Raw genomic sequence first — 20213 nt, 5'->3', positions numbered from 1 at the left:
GAAGCATCTTCTTTAGCTTTGTATTTCTTTGCTATTAAACTTCATCGTAGTCTTAAATCAGAGCATGGGAATCGTGCTTTATATCGTTTCAATTTGTTGAAACAAAACTGGGGTATGAAAATGTGTGAAGATAGCCATTAATCTCCTTCCCCTCAATGGAGGGTCCCTTTTGTTAGACTCTCAGGAGATTAAATGGAAGGTGAATGGTGCATAGAAATGACCTGAGACGTTAACACAGCTGTGTTACACAATGTGTGTAAATGTCCGTAGTCACAAAACGTGTTATCTGAATATCCCCAAGTCTTCCCGGGAAGGGTGAATACCATCAGTGTGTTTCCTTTATGGATCCCACCCTACCTCACCCTGCCTTCTGCCCCCCAGGGAAGGGCCTGAAATGTTTCTGTGTACTGGTCCTCTCTTTCCACCGGACACCTGCTTCTTGTCACTTTATTTCGGTCTGGCGATATTTCAGGACATTGCAAACATGCCACATGTTTAACCAAGAACACTGCTCATCTATTTTTGGTGATAGTTGTCTAGGGAGGGATAGCGTTAAAAATGCTCCCCGGAAACTCAAAGTGGACTTAGTCAGCAGGTGTGAAAAGGCAGAGGAACAGTTTTCTCTAGAAGACCTTGTGCAAGTGGGAGGCTAGAATGTTACCAGTAGGTGAAAAGAGTGAAGACCTTCTAGTGTTTGTGTGGGCGTGTAAATCACCAACTCTACATTCCCTGGAAACCAGGGCAGGTCACCTGCCCACTACCTTGAGGCCGGTCTGTTCATAAACAACCCCACACAGATAAGAATCTTTCTCCACAATCTTCTTGGGCAGCCACAAAGTTTCTCATTATGTCTAAATTGAGTTCCTTTTCCCATACACCAAGCCCATTTCCAGGTCGGTTTTATTCTTGATAGCTTTGCTTTCCACTTTTCCCACTTGGTCCTGAGCGAGGACGTGTCCATGTTGACAGAGATTTTTTAGAAAAGCTAGGACCAGGTATACACTCCCATCCTAATAAAAGCTGAAGAATTTTTTTTCTGATCCCTCCTACACCATAATTCAGAGGAAATAGGAACCGGAGACACATCTACTGTTGTGTTTTTCTGTGTTAACTGCTCGAAGGCCCTGGCTTTCTTGGCATTGGGCTCTTTTGCTCGTAAATAGTGGGGAAAGTCCTAGGCCGGAAGCTTCTGCACCTTGTGATTGGTGCAGAATATCCTGGGGGGCAGGGCTCTTGGTGATGGTGATTGGAGAACACTCTTTAACTGCCCCCTTTACCCACTATTCCTCAAGCGGCTTCCACCCCTCCATTCCTTCTAGACTCCAATTCCAGCTGGCTCCTCCCCACTACCACATCTCTGGGGAGACGGGCACTAAAATGACAAAGTGCTCGTGTCATGCAATAGTGTGCCGGCATCACCAAGGATGTGCATGTGGATATTAATATGGAGACTGGCGTGGTCCTGTTATCTTGATAAGAGACAGAGCTAAAACTTTCTTCTCTAAAATCTGAGAGCGTCCCGATTTTTGTGAGGGGAGCAGCTCTGACTTTCTAAAGCTGCTAGTTAATTATCTTCGTTTCACTCATCAATTAGCTGATAGCCCTCTGATGTCTCTTGATTGCCCCCTTTGTCAAACAAAACAAAACAAACACACGCAAAGCCAGCATAACAACTCTGGCTTATTCAAATCTTAGAGAAGAATGGGGAGGGCAGGAGATGGGGGGTGGGGTGCAAATGGAGTGTGGAGATGTTGGGATGGCAGGAAAAGGGTTTGAGTTAAATTCGTGAATGAGTTTGGCATAAGCCCCTACCTTTGACAATTAGGGTTTACTGAGCAAAAAAGTTTAGATTCAAGGTTAGGTGGTAATGTTAGGGTTAGATCAGATTATTTGAGTATTAGGAAGCCTGAGCTTTGGTTTTAGTTATCCTGAATCCATGCCCCAGACTCAGGGATTTGCTTTTTACCAAGGCAGTGTTAGAGGGCTGCTTCTACCCTTTCCAGCTTCACAAATTCAGGTCTTATTTTCTGTGCTTTTTGAAGTCCAGTTGTTGTAAGAGCTAGCTGTTGATTTTTCTAAGCTGATATAACATTGGGGGGGTGGGTAGCCATGGTCTTCCAATGGCTGAAATGGAGTACATACTCCAGGGACAGTGGAAGTGCCCAGGAGTGATCTGGACGTTTGAGGAACCTCTCCTCCAAAAGAAGAAAAGTTAAAAAAAAAAAAAAAAATCACCATATGGTGCTATTACTATCAATTGAACATTAAAAGAATTTGTAAATCTGTATATTCAAAAATAGAAACAAACATCAGAGCTAAAATGGAGGGTAAGTGGATATCAGGTGGCTAATTTGCCCCATTTTATTTGTTAATGTATCGCATTGATTTGAATATAGATCGCTTTAGGGAGATCTAAGGACTAGTCTAGATTACATTCCTCTAGTTTATATACCTCAGCAAAGTGCTGTTTATTACTATTTGCAGCATCAAGTTGAGTTCATCGTGGGTAATGAAACAACACATTGCCATTTTTATTTTATTTATTTATTTATTTATTTTAATGTTTATTTATTTTTGAGACAGAGAGAGACAGAGCACGAACAAGGGAGGGTCAGACAGAGAGGGAGACACAGAATCTGAAGCAGGCTCCAGGCTCTGAGCTATCAGCACAGAGCCCGACGCGGGGCTCGAACTCATGGACTGTGAGATCATGACCTGAGCTGAAGTCGGTCGCTTAACCGACTGAGCCACGCAGGCGCCCCCACATTGCCATTTTTAAAAAGAACTAAATATATTGGAAGCTCAAACATGAGTCAATAGACATTACTTAAAACATGTGACATAAATATTTTTATTGACCCGCAAAGTCATCCCTGAGTGTTTACATCATGAGCTGTCTTTTGCTACCGGTAATCCACTTTATATGTCCATTTGACTCTGAAGACACATCCTCAAATTGTAATTGTCATGTGGAAATTACAGTAGTGTTGGATCTTTAATGCTTGGGATCATGATGCTTTCAGTGAAATTCAGAGTACATCTTTGACTTTAAGGTTTCCACATTGTAGCTCCTAAAAGTAATGGCAAATAACAGTGAAAAATTAAAAAATAAAAGTGCTGTAAAGGCTTAATATATATATATATATATATATATATACATTAATTTAAGTATATTAGCTGTTACAGTACAATACTACACTTGTTATTTTATATAACCTCTCTTATCCTGTGACCTCAGAGTCCCATTAACTTGGTTGTTGGCATTCGTCCTATAATAGATTGTAAAATATTTCTCTATTTCTTGGTGGATTGAGCTGGCTAGCGGTCAGAGGACTTTGACACACACCCCCCCCCCCCTTTCCCCAAGATAGGGTTAAAGATCTGGGGGAAGGGGAACTCTGACAATGTTTCCGTTTAAAAATGCATACTGGGACTGTTTAACGGGTTAATCTTTTTAGTATATTTATCTCCCACAAATCGATTTGGTAAAAAACGAGGCTGGCCCGAGGTGTTAATATGGTTGGCTGGGACCTTATTTTATTTTTTAATTTTTTTGGAGCCGCCTAGAACCAGGTGGAAAAGATTTGTTACAAATTCCAGGGAAGAAGTGTTCACGTAGTGGCGGTTAAATGGTTGCCAGCGTTCACACTTAAGTGCTTGTACAACAGAAGACTGGAAACAAAAGGGTTACTTGTTTCCCCACCGCCGCCTTTACCCCCAGATCGATTTTTCTTATTTAATCAGCGAGTAAAAAGAGAGACACGGGGAAAAAAAAAAAAAAAAAAAATTGGAAGAAGGGCGAAGTGGTGGGGGAGGGTTGAAAGCCAGAAGCTGCAATACAGAAAATCATTCTTGGGAGTTCGCGCTGCTGAGTCCTTGCAACAAGGAAGGGAAGCCAGCAAAACGCTCGCAGTCATTTCCACACAGCCAGCCTCCCTCTTCTCGCTACGCGCTAGTGGCTCATTTGGCTTCCCTCTGCCACCGAGCGATCACATACATTATTTCCCCCAAGATAACACAATCAAACTTGTATTTACCGACATCCTTTCCTCGCAGCCTGTTTGAGATTTGTTTTAATAAATAAGTGTTTTATGTGAATGATGTAGTAATTGAAACGGGCGCACCATTTTTTTTTTTTTCTTCTTACTGCAGGAGGTTCCCCATCCCCAATCTGGTTGGAAAATAAAACGCTTTGTCTCCACAACCACCCCCCACCGCACCCCCACCCGCTCTCAGTGTGTGTTTTATACGTGTGTATATCTCAACCCCCTACAGTAGCCAAGAGAAAGCAGCTAGCCAATGAGAGAGCCCAGTTTCATAAAAGCTGCTCTCTGATTGGCCCGATGCGAAAGGGCAATGGGAACAAAGAAAAGTCCCTTTCAGGTATAGAGGCTGAGAGCTCCTTTTGCTCCACTCCCCCTGTGTGTGTGTTGTGTTTCAGTCCTGATTTCAGTGTTGCAGAACAAGCTTGTTGTGTGTGTGCACCAGGGGGATTTTTGTTTTCTTTTTTTTTTAATGTTAATTTTTGCTTTTACAAAAAATACACAGGACGGTCTGTGACATTTGATGGTCCATCTTCTTTAATAATAAATTTGTTGAAGAGATTATAATTTCCAAAATAAAGCGGCTGCAACCAAACACATTCAATGCAGTTAGAAGGAAAAGGTCAACTCGATCCAATACAGACCGTAAGTACGGTTGCGTGGGGAATGTGCGAGTTTTATGCATTGAAATGAGGAACTAGTTACAGGGTTTGGCTTTTGCATTGAGAACAACAACCCAAGAAGGGTGAATTTTATTCAGTGGAGGGTGAAGCATTTGTAACTTCTTCACACAAATTAAGCTTGACTGGGCACTCGGGGTAACTTAGAGTAAATTACCTTTTGGGCTGTAACCCAAGGAGAATAAAAGTGACACAGTTACATATCCTGATCTGCAGTGTCTATTCCCTAGCTCACCTCGCCCCCTCCCTCTCCTGTCCTAGCTGGGCAAGACCCTCTTCCAAACCGAGCCAGGAAAATGGGGGCAAGGGCAGAACAAGCCGATTTCTATCTCTTGCCACATCCTAGTTCCCAATAATTTAATATTAAACAAGGGAATAGTCACCCATTACATGTAATGGTTATAATTACCATTTTCCACCTCCTTAAAAAAGCAAGCAGCAAAAACACCATTAAGGGGAAAAAAAAGCGCCCCACCCAACCCAAACAAACCCACAAATAGAGTAACAATGGTGTGTTTATTACATGACCTGGCTCGCGAGCTAGCAAAATATTTTTCTTTGTTTAAGACGTGAGGGGGTCCCTAAAACCCAAGTAGCTTGGAGGTGCCCTCCCTCCTCTGCTAGGCGTCCCCATCCCTGGCCCCTCGGGAAAGCCGACAAATTGGAGATAAGTTGAGGAGTGGTTTATAAGGTGTTTCTTTAAAACATCTGCTTTGCTCTTGTGCTCATTACATTTCACTCCTTCGAACTTCCGAGAGCCTAGATCTGCGAGAAATGTTTCACATTCATAACTTGTAGCTGCGCCCACTGCAGGGGGGTGGGGGCGCGGGGAGGCGGCGGCGGGGGGTGGGGAGTGTGTGCAGGGGGAGGGGAGAGACCTTCAGCTTTTTTTTAAAGACCAGATCAGTATTTTCTTGATACGCTTGTCACCATTTTTGTTCTCACGACAACCAATTGAGCCCTTGATCCTCACGTGATGTGAAAGGCTTGCACTGTAACAAAATCGCTCCTTTTAGATGGTTGGTTGTTGCTAACTCGCCCATCCCCCTCTCCCAGCCCCGACATTTCCAGCAAAGCGACTCTCCACTTCCAATCCATCAACAATTCATTACTGCTTTTAGCTTCCAAACGCCAGCTAATTAAAAATACTAAGCCAAGCTCCGGGGCCATCTGACTAAACACAGGAGGGGGGTGGGTGAGAGAGGAGGAGGAGAGAAAAATAAATAAAAGGGAGACGCACCGTTTGCTGCGACTATCAATGGGAAAAACTGTCCGGAAAAAGGTCGCCTAAAAAAAAAATTTTTTTTTTTTTACTCTAATTATCGAATTACCACATGAGTGATTGGCTTGAGCGACGGCGGATTCCCCCCCCCCCCCCCCCCCCCGGGGACTATACTAGGAACTGGGTTCCTTTTTCTTAAAACAACATAAAACAGGAAAACATCACATCCTTTGGGTTTCGAAGACTGAACCAATTTTAAACGCCGTTATTTTCCTCACCCCACCGCCCCCCGCCCCGAGCGAATGCTGTTCTAACTGGTTTATCAGCTCATTGAATCATCTGCTCCCCTCCCCCTCCACACCTTTCTTTTTCTCCTTCGGCTGGGGTTCTCATCCTACCCTTTCTTCCTCCTCCTGCCCCTCCCCCCTCCTCCCTCTTCGCCCCCTCCTCCCCTCCCCCTCTTCTTCCCCCTCCTTTCCTCTTAAGTTAGTTCAAGAAATCAAATCTGTCAGGACGGGCGGAAAAATGCCACTTCCCGACTAACAGGCGGAATCCAGCCCAGATTTTCAGTCGTTTCTTCTTATTCTTTCTTCCCTTTCACTAATTTATCCCGATGTTAGCACATTCTGTCTTGTTACTAGCGGACGCCTGTAGGTTTGCTACATGGGATCATTACTTACTGATCACGGTGACTCTGAAGTCTGGAACTGAAGGCGGAATGAGAAGTTGGGAAAACTTTTTTCTCTAAGCTCTCTCTTTTTTTTATATATATCTATAAAAAACTATTATTCTCGATGCTTGTTAAGAGGAAAAAAAACCTTTGGTGCTTCTGTTGTGAATGTGAAACATTATCTTCCAGCTGTACAGTGACACATTTTTTTAAGGAGAAAAGGACTCCTGATCCGTTTGCCAAAAGGGGGGTGGGGAGGTGGAATAATGTTATCGAGTGATTATTCTGGCTGAGATGTGTTATTTGGTTTCTTCCTTCTTGATCATTTGGTGTTTAAGTAAAATGAGGCACAGGCTTGTTTGCCGAGTGGAGTGGGAAAGGCATTTTGATTTGCTGGCCTAATTAAAAAATGATAAAGGATTAAAGGTAAGCAATGTCTGTGTGTGTGTGTGTGTGTGTGTGTATGTATATTTATTTATTTTTCTCGACAATCAACTGTTAAAAGGGGCTGATCCCTTTAAAAACCGTTTTAACTGATCTTTGTCAAACACACACTCATTTGCGGTCATTGAGGCCACCTTGGCGCAGACTACTTAAAGTGCATGTCTTAATCAGTTTCCCTGTACAGTCAGTGGCACCATATTTAACAGATTGAGCAAGTCTGTGACCTAGGAATACGGTAGAATTGTTTACATGTAATTTTTTTTCCCTCAAAAGGCAGGTATTCAGCCTTTTTTTTTTTTTTTAAACACTGTCTTTTTATAGAGAAATGCTCTTAAAGACGTGTGTGTGTATTTCAAAAATAAAATTGTATAAACTGTTGGGGAAGAGACGGTATGTGTTTGCTGGGGGGGGGGGGGAGGTAGTTATTGGTTGTTTTTCCTGTTCCTTACTGGGAACAAAAAACTGATTGCCCAGACAATTTGTAAAAAGAAGTCATAAAATTAGAAATAAGGAAAATTTAGAAACATAATTCTGAAACTAGCCTCAAGAGGACTTCCAGGGTCTGGTCTTTGAAATTGCAAGATCTAGGACGCGTTTAGGGATGTTTAAAGCTGTGTTCCTCCCTCTTGTCTGAGTGTTTAGGCTGTGTTTCTGGGGCTGAGATATCACATGTATGAAAAAAAAAATCCTAAACTCTTTTTTTTTTTTTTTTAAACCTTTCTGGACTTGACTCAGATCTTTAAGATATTTTAATGCCTTAAAAAGAGTAATTATCCTTGTGCTGTTGATAAAGGGATTTTTTTTTTTTTTAAGCTACTGTAAGATGCTTACTATCACGGGTAAGTTTTTTTGGGCTTGGTTATTTTCTTTTAAACCTGGTACTGGACTGTGGGGACAATATAGGAGCCACCTTCTTCTCCAATTTTCCCTGTACCCCTTACTGACTCCCCAGTATTAATCGTTTTTTATTCTGGTAACACCCAGACAAGAAATATCCGACTTTTCCCCCCTTCACAGGAAAAGGTGGACCGGGACTAAAGGGTGTAAAATCCCTGGACACATTCCTGGGGCAGGAAAAAGAAGAGGAAGATTAGAAGATTTTTTTTTCCTCTTTTTTTTTTTTTTTTTTTTTTAAAAGAAAGCCCAGCGGAGCTAAACGGATGTCCCCTCATCTCCAAAGGAAAGTTCATCGGATTTTTATACTAGAGAGCTCATCTTCAGGATGTCAGTGAACATTTCTACTGCAGGAAAAGGTGTGGATCCAAATACGGTTGATACTTATGACAGTGGTGATGATTGGGAAATCGGGGTTGGAAATTTAATAATCGATTTGGACGCTGATTTGGAGAAGGACAGACAGAAATTTGAGATGAATAATTCCACCAACACGCCTAGCAGCAGCAACTCGAAGGATTGCGGAGGTCTGGCCTCCAGCGGGGCCGGTGCTACCGCAGCCTTAGCTGATGGCCTAAAATTTGCTTCTGTTCAGCCTTCTGCTCCCCAGGGGAATTCACACAAAGAGACCAGCAAATCAAAAGTGAAAAGGAGTAAAACTTCTAAGGATGCTAATAAATCTCTGCCTTCTGCTGCCTTGTATGGGATTCCCGAGATCAGCAGCACTGGCAAGAGGCAGGAAGTCCAAGGGCGCCCTGGAGAGGCAACTGGCATGAATTCAGCGCTGGGTCAAAGTGTGAGCAGCGGCGGCGTCAGCAACCCAAACGGCAATAGTACCGGCACCGGCACCTCCGCGGCCACCGCGGGGGCGGCCTCCTGTGGGAAAAGCAAAGAGGAGAAGGCAGGTAAAAGCCAGAGCAGCCGAGGTGCCAAGCGGGATAAGGATGCGGGGAAATCCAGGAAGGACAAGCACGACCTGCTTCAGGGCCACCAGAATGGCAGTGGCGGCCAGGCCCCTTCCGGGGGGCACCTCTATGGCTTTGGGGCCAAGAGCAATGGAGGTGGCGCGAGCCCCTTCCACTGCGGGGGCGCTGGGAGTGGCAGCGGCTCGGCTGCAGGGGAAGTTAGCAAAAGTGCCCCGGATTCAGGGCTCATGGGAAACTCTATGTTGTTAAAGAAGGAAGAGGAGGAGGAGGAGAGCCACAGGCGAATCAAGAAACTGAAAACCGAGAAGGTAGGATAAAGTCGCCTTCCTCGACTTCCCACTTTCCTCTTTGTGTGCATTTGTGTGTGTGTGTGTGTGTGTGTGTGTGTTTGGGGAGGGGGTGGGTGTCCTCTGTGTGCCTTAACACTTCCTATTTGTGCTTTCTGGTTCTTTGTGAGATTTCTGTCCTCTGCATCCTTTCCACGAGAATTTGGAATGGGGGAGCTTCCTTGGGTGCACGGTTTTAGCTCTTGCTTCTGCTGCTGCTGCTTGTGGTGCTAAGTGTTCAGGTCCCCGGGTGGGAGGGCCTGGGTGTTCCTAAAGTGCCTTTTACCCTGCAGAAGGGCTTCTGGCCAGTCAGCCAGTTGTGGTGTGCTTTTAATAGAAAACCTGCTCATGTACCCACTTGACTCCTGTCCTGGTTTCTCGCCCAAGGAGAGCTGTCTTACATGTGAATATACGCGCCCTAGTATTTCTGGTAGTGTGTCCTTAGGGGCAGGGTTCACGGTCCCTCCCTGGGGAGGTAGGTCGAGGATTCTCAATTACACTCCTCCCTCAACCTGTTTATTTTTATTTTTATTTTTTTTTCCGTTACTTTCTCCAACATAGTTCTGTCAAAGGGCATCAGCCTTGCATGGGTTCCTCTCATTGGTCCTGGGTTAAACCCCAGCTGGGTGCCCCTGTGTTGTCAGTTGCTTCGCCGTGTAGAATGACTGGAATGTTTTTGGTGGCTTTTAGGACTGTACCCTGGTGCCCCGGCCTAGTTCTTAGCTGGAGATATGAGTGTTCTCCTTTGGATTTCTGGCTTGCCTAGGGAGTGGGAAGGCTGGTGAAGACAAGTGAAAAAAAAAGGCTTGGCGGATTGGTGCTCCTGAAATGTGAAAACGGCCAGAGGAGACGAGAATTTGGGGTCGCATTTGAGCAAAAGTCTGGTTAGACACTGCCTTTGGAAAACTTGCCCCCAGGGCTGTGCCATTCGGTGCTGGAGGCCTGTGACTTACTGGTCCAGTGACGGGGGTACGTTGGGTAGTGTCCCAGGACTGAAAGTGCTCTGTCCACCCTGCAGGTTGGGAGAGAGCTGGGGGTGTGAGTAATGTTTCTGTAAAATCGGTCTTTAATCCTGCCGGTAGTGCTTTGCAGAAGCAAAAATTCATATCCTGTGATTTATGGCGTGGCTGTTTGGAAATGTGCTTCTTAAATACTTTGGTGTATTTGCTATGTCTAACTTGATCTGAACTGTAAGATGTCTTTGGGTGATTATTTCCGTGTACAGTTATTCGCTGCTCTGTCCTCAAACCTTTCAATTTTTGTTTTTGTGTGTTGAAGACTTTAATGATGGGAGTACAGGAAGAAAGTTCTGATTTTATGATTTGAGAAGTTGTTGAAGGTCCATCAACGTGTAGATAATGCCAGCATCACAAAAAGCCTGCGAACGCTTCTTTGATTCCTGTGCCTTTGGGCAGACAGCATTTTACAGTGATGACTTGAAATGCATTTTTAAAAATCCCAGGTTTCGATACTTCCATTTCACTGCGTAGTTGCGCGTAATTTCTGCTAAAAGGCGTTCTGAAATCTTATTACTTAGTACAGTAGAGCATTTACTTTTGTTGCCAATAGTCTTCCAATTGCAGTTATAATCTGCTCTAACTATCTAGATGAATTGCCCTAATCCAGTGCTCACAATGGCTGTGGTTAAGGAGTCAGAACCATTTGATTGGATTCACTGCTGCCTGGAATGTGGGAGGTACTGCCCTTTTGCATTCCCCTTAGCCTTTTAATCTTCCAGCCAAATGTTCACATTCAACAATTTTGTTTAGCTGGCAGTCGGAACATTTCTGTATCTCAAAGGCTGCTGTCATGGCAACTGAGATTAGAGAGCGGTGTCGGTTCTCCAGTTTTTGTGTTCTTTTCACTTTCCAGTCACAGAGGAAACTGGATGAAGAATGGAAGAATTAAATTATTCATATACGTGCAACTCATCTGGAGTCGGGAGCAGTATAAATGCGATAATGTGAATTACATAAATGAAGAGCAAACAAGTCGTGATGGGGCTGGGGGTGGAGGAGGGGAGAGAGCACAGAGCCTTTAGATTCACTCCACCGCCCGCCGCCAACTGGAGCCCCCGGTGTTGGCACAGGGACCCCTCAGGGATGGCTCCGAGGGGCTTGGATCCTGCAGTCTTGGCCATTCTCTGTCCAGCAGGGAGGTGTTGGCTCAGGGACACGGGTCCTCAGGTTCTCCTCCCTACCCGCCCCCCTCCCCCCCCAAGAATGCTTGCCTCCTCAGCACCCAGAGATGGCACTCTCTCGGACAGATGTCACCCAGGGAAGTCGCTCTGATTCCACCAACTCGTGGATGGGAAAATGAGACCTCAGTTTAGGGACGACTTCCTAATGATGGGAGGATCCTCCGTTTAGGAGGTAAAAGATTTAGTAGGACATGCTTTACCTGACCAAGTATTTCAGCACCGAGGCATCTTTGAGGAAGGTTTCTTTTGACATTTTGTAGAATGTTTTCACCTCAGCCTGGCTTGATTTTCGGGGTTCGTGAGGAGTAAGCGCCTCAAGAGTGAAAACGATTGATTTCCAGCAATCAGATGTGGCTCACGAGGGGCCAAGTGTGAACACCAAAGGAGGGGTGTATGTGTGCGCGTTTCTCTTCTGTGTGTGTGTGTGTGGGGGGGGTTGTTTTTCCTGGTTGAAAGGTTTCACAGGAGATTCATAAGACTTGCTGTCACCGGTTAATTTTCACAGCATGCTTAAATGTCTATTTTTGGGCTGTTTATTCTGTTTCTACACTACACAAAGTCATGTAAAACATGATAAATTGGACCTTATGAAACCTAATTAAATCAATGAGTGTTCTGCTCCTTTATGTGGAAACCACAAGTATGTTGTAAAAGTCGCCACTCCCTTAATACGTGAGCAAAATCAAAACATGCCATAATTCTAAGATGTTTGAGCTATATTTCTATAGCCCATTTTGTGGTTAAGCCACCAGTGACATGTCTGAATAAGTAGATTTGACGGGTTGGCTTTGGGTTGTTAAAACCTGCTTCTCCACCTTACCCCCCCCCTCCCCCCCCCCCTGCCTTCTTCTGAAGCATAATAGCCTGTATTAAGGCTCTTCTGCATGTATCCTCCTTAGCCGTCTTACAGTTTTGACTTATCAGACACAGGCATTCGGCCCGGGCTAAACAGGGTACACGGTTTTGTTTGATCGCCGGAAAATTCCAAACTACATAGAAGAATTCTTAAAAATACCCAATACCTCAATAGACATGAAAGGCACAGGAGATCTTACAGTTGTGTCTCAGGGTTCTGACGACTCAGTACGTATTCAGAAAAGAGAATTACTTCTCTGATATCCTATTGCTTTCATTAAGATGGTCCTTAACAGCCTAAAGGTGGTGTCGACAAATGGACCTGTCTGTAAGGGATATCATTCATTTTATTTTATTCTCTTGTAGAAGCCTTTTACACTTCACTAGGGAATTCTGGCACATTTTCTAAGTGAGCGTGAGCAGTTGAAGAACGTATTTTGATGAATGAGTTTTGGGGACAATATGCGTCCCCCCCTCTGCCCCCAAAGCTAGTGCCCCCTACAAATTCTGCTTAGAGAGTGCAGTTTATCTACTGTGAAATAAAAGGGCAGAAAGGTCACTTGCCGTAATTAAAGAACAAAGTCTATTGTTGTCGGACAGCAAACTGTTTTGAAAGCCACAGAAGGGATTTAGCGGTTAAAAACGTTGGTAACTAAGGGTGGCTGCCAGTGTGGATCCCGCCCCTTACTTTTCTATAAGCTGCCTCTGAGGGTGACAGGGCTTTTTGAGGTGGGTGCAGAGGCCATCCTTTCCCCAAGCAAATACTCTGGGAGAAGCCAAGAAACTTGGGGGCGTTTGTGTGGCCGAGGCAGATCACCGAGTCCTGAGCGGACGTGGTATTGGAAATGTACCGGGTGTGCCGGAGAGGTGAAAAAACTACGCATGACGGATCAAGACTGTGCTAAAGGAGATAAATAATGTTCAGCAACTTTTAATAACTTGGCAAATGGTCTGCACAGAAAAGGGAGGGGGGAGAGGGGTGGGGAGTCATTGTCCAAATGTCACCAGGTTAAGAATGCTCTTCAGGTGAAATTGCTTGGCTCCGAGATGGTTTTAATTAGAGTGTTATAAAGACTTATTTTTTCCTAAGCAGCATTTTATAGTTCGTAAATGAAATGTATGCCGAAAGTGCTAAGCAGAAATCTCCCTAACCACAGAGGTGTTCAATAACCAGATTCAAACAACATGGAAAGGACCATCTGTTCTTCGTTTTCAGCTTGAAAAACAAGGATTGAATGGCCGAGATTCGCTCCAATTTTGACTGTGTCTGTGTGTGAGTGCGTGTTTTTTTAATTTAAAAAAGTTCACCTGGTACTTCATAGAAACTTGCAATTGCAGTAATACGAGGAACGCTGTGAAAACACATGTTCCTACATTTATTTTAACCAGTTCCACTTTTATTTAAAAGATTTCCAGAAGCCCAGCCATTGAACACTTTATAATGGCTATTCAGTTCCTGCAGGCAGTCACAATGAGGGGTCAGCTCTTCAAAGATCTCACTCTTTAGTCAGTACCTGAATTATTCTGTCAATTTTCCCCCTGGAGGCCAGAGGGGTAAAGGCTCTTTCCAGGCTAACTCTGGTCAGCGTTTATCGGTTAATCTAATTGTGTGTGATAGCACTTTCCACCGGTGTTTACTGGACTAGACCTCGCTCTCCTTTAGAGCTGTATCTAGGATTGTTGATAATGGGGAAAATATTCTTTCCACGATGATAACTTTTGAGTCCTTGACTTTTAGACACTAAGCTTGGTTCTGGGTTTAGTAAGAGCCCTGGGTGAAACATTATCCGGCCTTTGTTTGAGGTCTTTTATAGAAGCTAATGACTGGGCTTGTGCCTCCCTGAGATAAATGACATTATCTCTGAGTGGGCTGACAGGAAACAGACATGTTAATGGTGAGGCTGCAGGGAAGATCTGCTCGGGTTCTGACAAAAGAGTCAAGAAGGGACCCCTGGTTGTGGTCATTAACACATAATGCATTCTTGCTCCTCCTAAGAGGCCCTTGATAATTGGAAAGCTATTTTAGCCACAAGCACTTAAATCATAAATCTACTGCTCCTAGTTCCTTTGCATTTTTAAAAGTAGGAAAGTAGCCGTGTGTGTGTGTGTGTGTGTGTGTGTGTGTTAACAAGTGTGTGATCCGGTTTATTTTTATTTTTTTAAAGCTGGGTGGTAATGACATCTGGTAGAGCCCTATGAACTGGCTATACCAGGTGGGATCTCTCTTTGTCTTTCATTGTGCCTCAGTCATCCCTCGGTTTTAATAGACCCAAAGAGTGGGTCGAGAAACTAACCAGAAATCATTTCTATACATGAAGTTTGCTTCATGGGAGAGGGATAAAAATCTATTTTTTGGAAGTTGGGGGACAAGATTTTGCTCAGTGATTTGAATGTGATGAAACCTGCCTTTTGAAGTGTGTGTTTAAAAAGTCATGGGTATAATTGAGTTTCACTGCAGTTTAAACTTCACTTCTTGAGCGGAGATAATTGCCATGTTGCACACACGCTAGAGGTGTAGAAGAGGTGGAAGGATCATGTTATTCTATTCTTTAATATTAAGCCCTGAAAGTTTTTCATAGTAATTACCGCGGCACAACATAGTTTTGATTGCCAGCACTCTGAACTTGCCAGTGATCTGAACTTCAAGGGTTTTGCTTGAATACATAAACAGTTTATTCGTAAGTTACTTGTGTAGCATTCTTGTAGAACATGGAAGCCAGAACTAAGGAGATATTGGGCAATCCCTAGCAATATCACAGTGGCTGTAAGCCTTTTTCATTAGGATTGTTGGCCAATAAAGAGTATTCTCAATCTGTGCATTTCAGGTTATAGACAGGGAAAGAGAACAGGTGAAATCTTTCCCTCAGGAATGACTTAGATCATCATTTAGAGGCTACTATACAGATCAGCCTGGAGCCCTGTAACTCGCATTTCATGGGTGTATGTATAATTACTGAACAGCAGAATTCAGCTGAGTAAATTGAAAGATCAAATTGGCTTTATTCGGGGATTCCTGAATTGGGCAGTATTTCATCTAGCAAATAGAAAGGAGCTCCAAAGAGCTGTAGGAAAGGTAAGGTTTTGAAAGGTGGACAGGGGGCGGGAGAAGGAAGTTTATTAGCAGAGTGCCTTCCTAAGGGGAATGGAAGGGGTCTATTGGTTTTCTCACTGGCGCTAACCAGGTAATCCCATAAATGATGGGTTAAAGGCTACATTCCTGGGAGAAGCTGAATCTACAATTAGATTACTAGTAAGTCTTGGTTTGCTGATGGGGGGCTTAGCACAAGTGACTCCATTTTGGACCTGTTGTTTGTTTTGCAACACTTTCCCCCTTTGATTAGACTTAGCTGAACTGTGAGAGACATGATCAAACTTTAAGGCATTCGCACCGCTGCCGGAGAACCCTGTGACGTCTCCCAGTTCTTGTTGATCATTTGGGTGGTTTTCTCGGGTCATGGCTTCAGGCTCACCAGTTTTTGCTTGGTTATTTTCTTCAGTCCTTTTCTGGCATTCCAGTCTTAGGGAGCTCATCTGCTTGGTGGTTAGCGGTTGCGAACACGCCTTTAAAGCTTCTGAGAGAATACAGCTTGCCAGGGAGATTACTGTGATTATTGCAAGCAGGATAGTTCCCAATGCCTGGAGTGCACTTTGAAGCCATGGTCCCCACCACCCAAACCAATCAAAATCCAGTAAGTCAAAGAAAGAGTCCACTGAAGAAAGACTCCCTTTTGAAGGCAAGTGGCCTGCTCACTGATCTTAGGTAACGGAGTTTGAACTCTGCTGCGAGAAATGTTCATTCAGGTACAACAGACACTATGGGCTGTAGCATGGGCACCTCCTTGTTTAGCTCAAGGATAAGCATGGGCTGCCCTGTTCTCAAGAATAACTTTGGCCGGAGGGTCTAAGATGTTTGGGGGACAGCTTTTGCATTAGCAGCGGATTCTGTAATACTTTCAAGAGTTAAGGATGGGTTCCTAATCATAGCCTCATATTTATTCCTAATCAGGGAAACTGAGACCTGCCAAAGGGAGCTGATTTTGAATCATGAGAGCCCCTTGGTACAGCCGCGGCAGCCAGTAAAGTGTAAAGGTTTGTAGACCACACAGGTGTTTTTATTCTGGTTACTCTTGACTTGTATCCCTTTCTTTGTACTGAACCAGGCTGTAAGGTTCCCTGGGTTTGGGGGTGTTAACCAGAGACATGGAAATGGACCGTCAGGATTAGGGAGTCTGACAAAATAGAGGAGGGGCCGATTTGTTTGGGAGACACTGAGGCAGGAGCATAGTGGTAAGTCCAGCCGTTGTTTGGAGGTTGGATTATGAAAGAAGCGGCGTACCTTGATGTTGGCCTCTCAGTCGATTTGATTTTGAGGTCTCTGCCAGGAGTATGGAGTACAGGACCTGTCAGGTGGAGACTTCTTCAGCTCTGAGATACATTGTGTATCTGACGTTCGAGTCTCTGAAGTTTGGCTGCCAGCTGGGCAGTGAGGGGGACCTGGTCCATCCCTTCCAAAGATATTGAAGGGCAGTCTTTGTTCTTAGTGATTGCAGATCAGAAGGGTGCGAGAAAATTGGAAGCGTCAGCTGGAGTTGTAGCCAGATAATTTAAGAAACTACAAGCATTCAGGGCCTGGTCTGGTTATAGGTAAATAACAGAATCTCAAAGGCAATTAATAGAATTGGAATCTAACGTACAGATGAACGTGCAAACGTCTTTTCTCTGTACAGTTATCTCCATGTTATATACCAAAGATAATTACAGTAAAAGTAATTTGTTTGCTTTAAACTTGGTCTGATTATTTACATAAGTGTAGCAAAGACGGTGATTGACCTGGGTGCCTAGATGGCTCAGGCAGGTAAGTATCACTTGGTTTCCACTCAGGTCCTGATCTCGTGGTTTCGTGAGTTCGAGCCCCGAGAAGGGCTCTGTGATAGCAGTGCTGAGCCTGCTGGGGATTCTCTCTCTCCCTCTCTGCCCCTCCCCTCCCCTCTGTCTCTCGCAAATAAACTTAAAAAAAAAAAAAAATAGCGATTGACCAAAAAAGCTCTTTTTAAGACTGCTTTGCTGGCACCTTGTAAGCAAGGTACTATGCCGGTTTTTCCAAGGGGCTTTATTCTAGCTCCATAAAGTCAACCTGTTTTTTTTTTTTAAAAACACTCTGGTCCTGAGTCTAAGCACACGTCTCTCAAATACAAGATTCTAGTCAAAGTCTTGGTAATATAACACAGTTTCCAATTGTGTCCTGTTACAAACAGAAGGGATTCTCATTGAACTTAAGTAAATAACTGTTTTGCTGTTGAAAGAATACCCAAGAGTTTCCAAATTCTGGAGGAATTGAGGAAAGTAAATGTTTCATCTTTGTTTATAAAGGCGTACTTCACCAAGTTATTAAGTCATTAATAGCTTAAGGGAAAAAGTTCCCTCAAATCTGGAAAAATAACATTAAAGAATTAGCACTATCTCAACCAAGGTGTCCTAAAAATTATAATGATCATCTTGCTTTCATTCAGCCCCATGCTCTTAATTTTTGTTCTGCTTGAATCCGCTTTTTCCATTAGTTCTGGAAATTCTTAACCAGTTCATTTTTATGATCTTAAAGTTATCAGAAACGTGTGTTTGCCAGAGTTCTTTCTGTGAAGCCCTTAAGATGACATACCCTTTTCAGGAACACTTTTCCGAAAGCATTTGAATAAAACAATAACTGTCTGAACGTGAAACGACTTAAAAAATGTCCATTGGTAGGGGCGTCTGGCTGGCTCAGTCGCTAGAGCATGGGACTCTTGATTTCTGGGTCATGAGTTCAAGCCTCCTGTTGGGTGTGGAGCCTACTTAAAATAAAAATTAAAAAAAAAGTCAATTGTTAAAGATCTGATGAGAGTTCATTATAAGGGAATTGACAAGAAAACTTGGTTGTTTCTTTGACACAGATTTTAAAATGATACCTGGAATTATGATGACAATATTATAGCAGGACATATTGGACTTTAGGAATTTTATACAGTTTCTGGAATACTACTCATATAAGTCTGTACAAATACAACATAAAGAAGTCTTGGTATTGGGGAAGGGGAAGGGAAAAAAGAAGTCCTAAGTATTGTTTTTTATCTGACAGTGCTTCCGGTGTAATTTAACATATCAGATAAGCCTACTTAGTTTTGTTTTGTTAATGTTTATTTTTGAGAGAGAGAGACAGAGTGTGAGCGGGAGAGGGGCAGAGAGAGAGGGAGGCACAGAATCCGAAGCAGGTTCCAGGCTCTGAGCTGTCAGCACAGAGCCCGACGCAGGGTTCAAACTCACGAACTTCGAGATCATGACCTGAGCTGAAGTCGGACGCTTAACCAACTGAGCCACCCAGGTGCCCCTTGACTCAATTTTTAAAAAAAATTTTTAATGTTTCTTTACTTTTGAGAGAGAGAGAGAGACAGAGTGTGAGTGGGGGAGGGGTAGAGAGAGAGGGAGACATAGAAACTGAAGTAGGCTCCAGGCTCCCAGCTGTCAGCACACAGCCCAATGCAGGATTCCAACCCACACACCGTGAGATCATGACCTGAGAGGAAGTCAGATGCTTAACCAACTGAGCCATCCAGGTGCCCCAGATAAACTCACTTAGTTTAACAGCTCCCTTTTTATAAGAAGGGAAAACAAATCTTTTCAGATGTTCTAGGAACCCTCTGAAAAATGTCAGTTAGTTCTAAGCCAAAAAGACTTCATTTAGGATTTTTTTCAAAAAAATTTTTTAACGTTTATTTATTTTTGAGAGGGAGGGAGAGAGAGAGAGAGAGAGAGAGAGAGAGAGCAAGCTGAGAAGGGGCAGAGAGAGAGGGAGACACAGAATCGGAAGCAGGCTCCAGGCTCTGAGCTGTCAGCACAGAGCCTGACGCGGGGCTCGAACCCACAAACTGTGAGATTATGACCTGAGCCCAAGTCTGACGCTTCACAGACTGAGCCACCCAGGCACCCCCATTTAGGATTTACTTTTGGGAAGTTTTTCAAAAATATCAAAGGTGTTAAAATACTTCGTCAAGTAAGGTCTTGGGTCACTAAAAAAATGTGGTTAAACATCTGTTTAACCATAGTGGCAGTTAAGACTTCATGGGCAGAGGTGTCTCGGTGGCTCAGTCAGAGCATGTGACTCTTGATCTCAAGGTTGTGAGTTCAAGCCCCACGTTGAGCATAGAGCTTACTTAAAAAAATAAGCAAATAAAATAGAGACTTTTTGGGCAAATACAGAAAGTTAAATAGTTGTATGATGTCTTACAGAACAGACCAATAGCCCAAGAAAACTTAGCAGATGAAAAAATACTAAGGTTTCATTCTAAGTATACTGCTGACATTAAAGCTTATTTAAAAACCATTATAACAAATGTATTCAATCTTACTTAGCTTGATCATGCATAAATTTCACAGACTTTCTTTTTTGCATATTTTATTTTTAGTAATCTCTACACCCAATGTGGGGCTTGAACCTACAACTCCGGAAATCAAGAGTAGCATGCATGCTCTAATGACTGAGCCAGCCCTGTGTCCCACAAATTTTCTTTGTTACATTCACATTTTGTCATCTGTTTTTCCTATTTCCCCATCCTGAAATAAACACCCTCACTTGAGGACAGAATACTTTTATTTTCCTTTAACAAAATGCATCTCCATTCCTCATCTATTTCTTTTTTTACACATCCTTTCTTCGCAATACAGCGATGTTTCCCTTATTATTTCTAGTAGCTTCACTTACATAGATTAGAATTTTTAACCCTTAAAAACTTTCCATTCTCATGAAAATTAAGAAGTAAACAATAGTGTACTCTTACACTAGCATTTCGTGGCTTGGCAATTTCATAACTAGTCTTCCTAATTTGTAGAAATACACGTTTTCTCATAGTAAATTCATTGTGGCACAAAACACGGTTACTAATAGACCCAGATATCTTCAGTTCCTCTGTAAAAGAAGCACAA

General features: G+C 43.4%; 1 protein-coding gene and 1 long non-coding RNA gene across 5 annotated transcripts in view; one reads left to right on the top strand and one right to left on the bottom strand.

Moving 5' to 3' along the window:
* Window positions 1-2561: 2561 nt before the first annotated feature.
* On the bottom strand, window positions 2562-6712 carry LOC125935451 (uncharacterized). The gene is made up of 3 exons (XR_007461680.1): window positions 6626-6712; window positions 5964-6010; window positions 2562-3071 (listed from the first exon to the last, which is right to left on the bottom strand). It is a non-coding gene; the product is annotated as an uncharacterized LOC125935451 (long non-coding RNA).
* The window catches only part of ZNF608 (zinc finger protein 608), a 117672-nt gene continuing 101829 nt past the window's right edge, over window positions 4371-20213 (top strand). The window contains exons 1-2 of one of the 4 annotated variants that reach the window (XM_049649110.1): window positions 4379-4688; window positions 8077-9187. In XM_049649110.1, the coding sequence (XP_049505067.1) occupies window positions 8282-9187 (906 nt within the window). In that variant the 5' untranslated portion in view covers window positions 4379-4688; window positions 8077-8281. Of the gene's footprint in view, window positions 4689-6792; window positions 9188-20213 lie in introns of those variants that run through there. The other 3 variants (XM_049649111.1, XM_049649113.1, XM_049649112.1) reach the window with 3 other exon arrangements.

Source organism: Panthera uncia (assembly GCF_023721935.1).
Source record: "Panthera uncia isolate 11264 chromosome A1 unlocalized genomic scaffold, Puncia_PCG_1.0 HiC_scaffold_17, whole genome shotgun sequence".
Lineage (NCBI taxonomy): Eukaryota > Metazoa > Chordata > Mammalia > Carnivora > Felidae > Panthera > Panthera uncia.
Note: the sequence above shows the minus strand (reverse complement) of the source record. Positions and strands in the feature narration are given on the sequence as shown.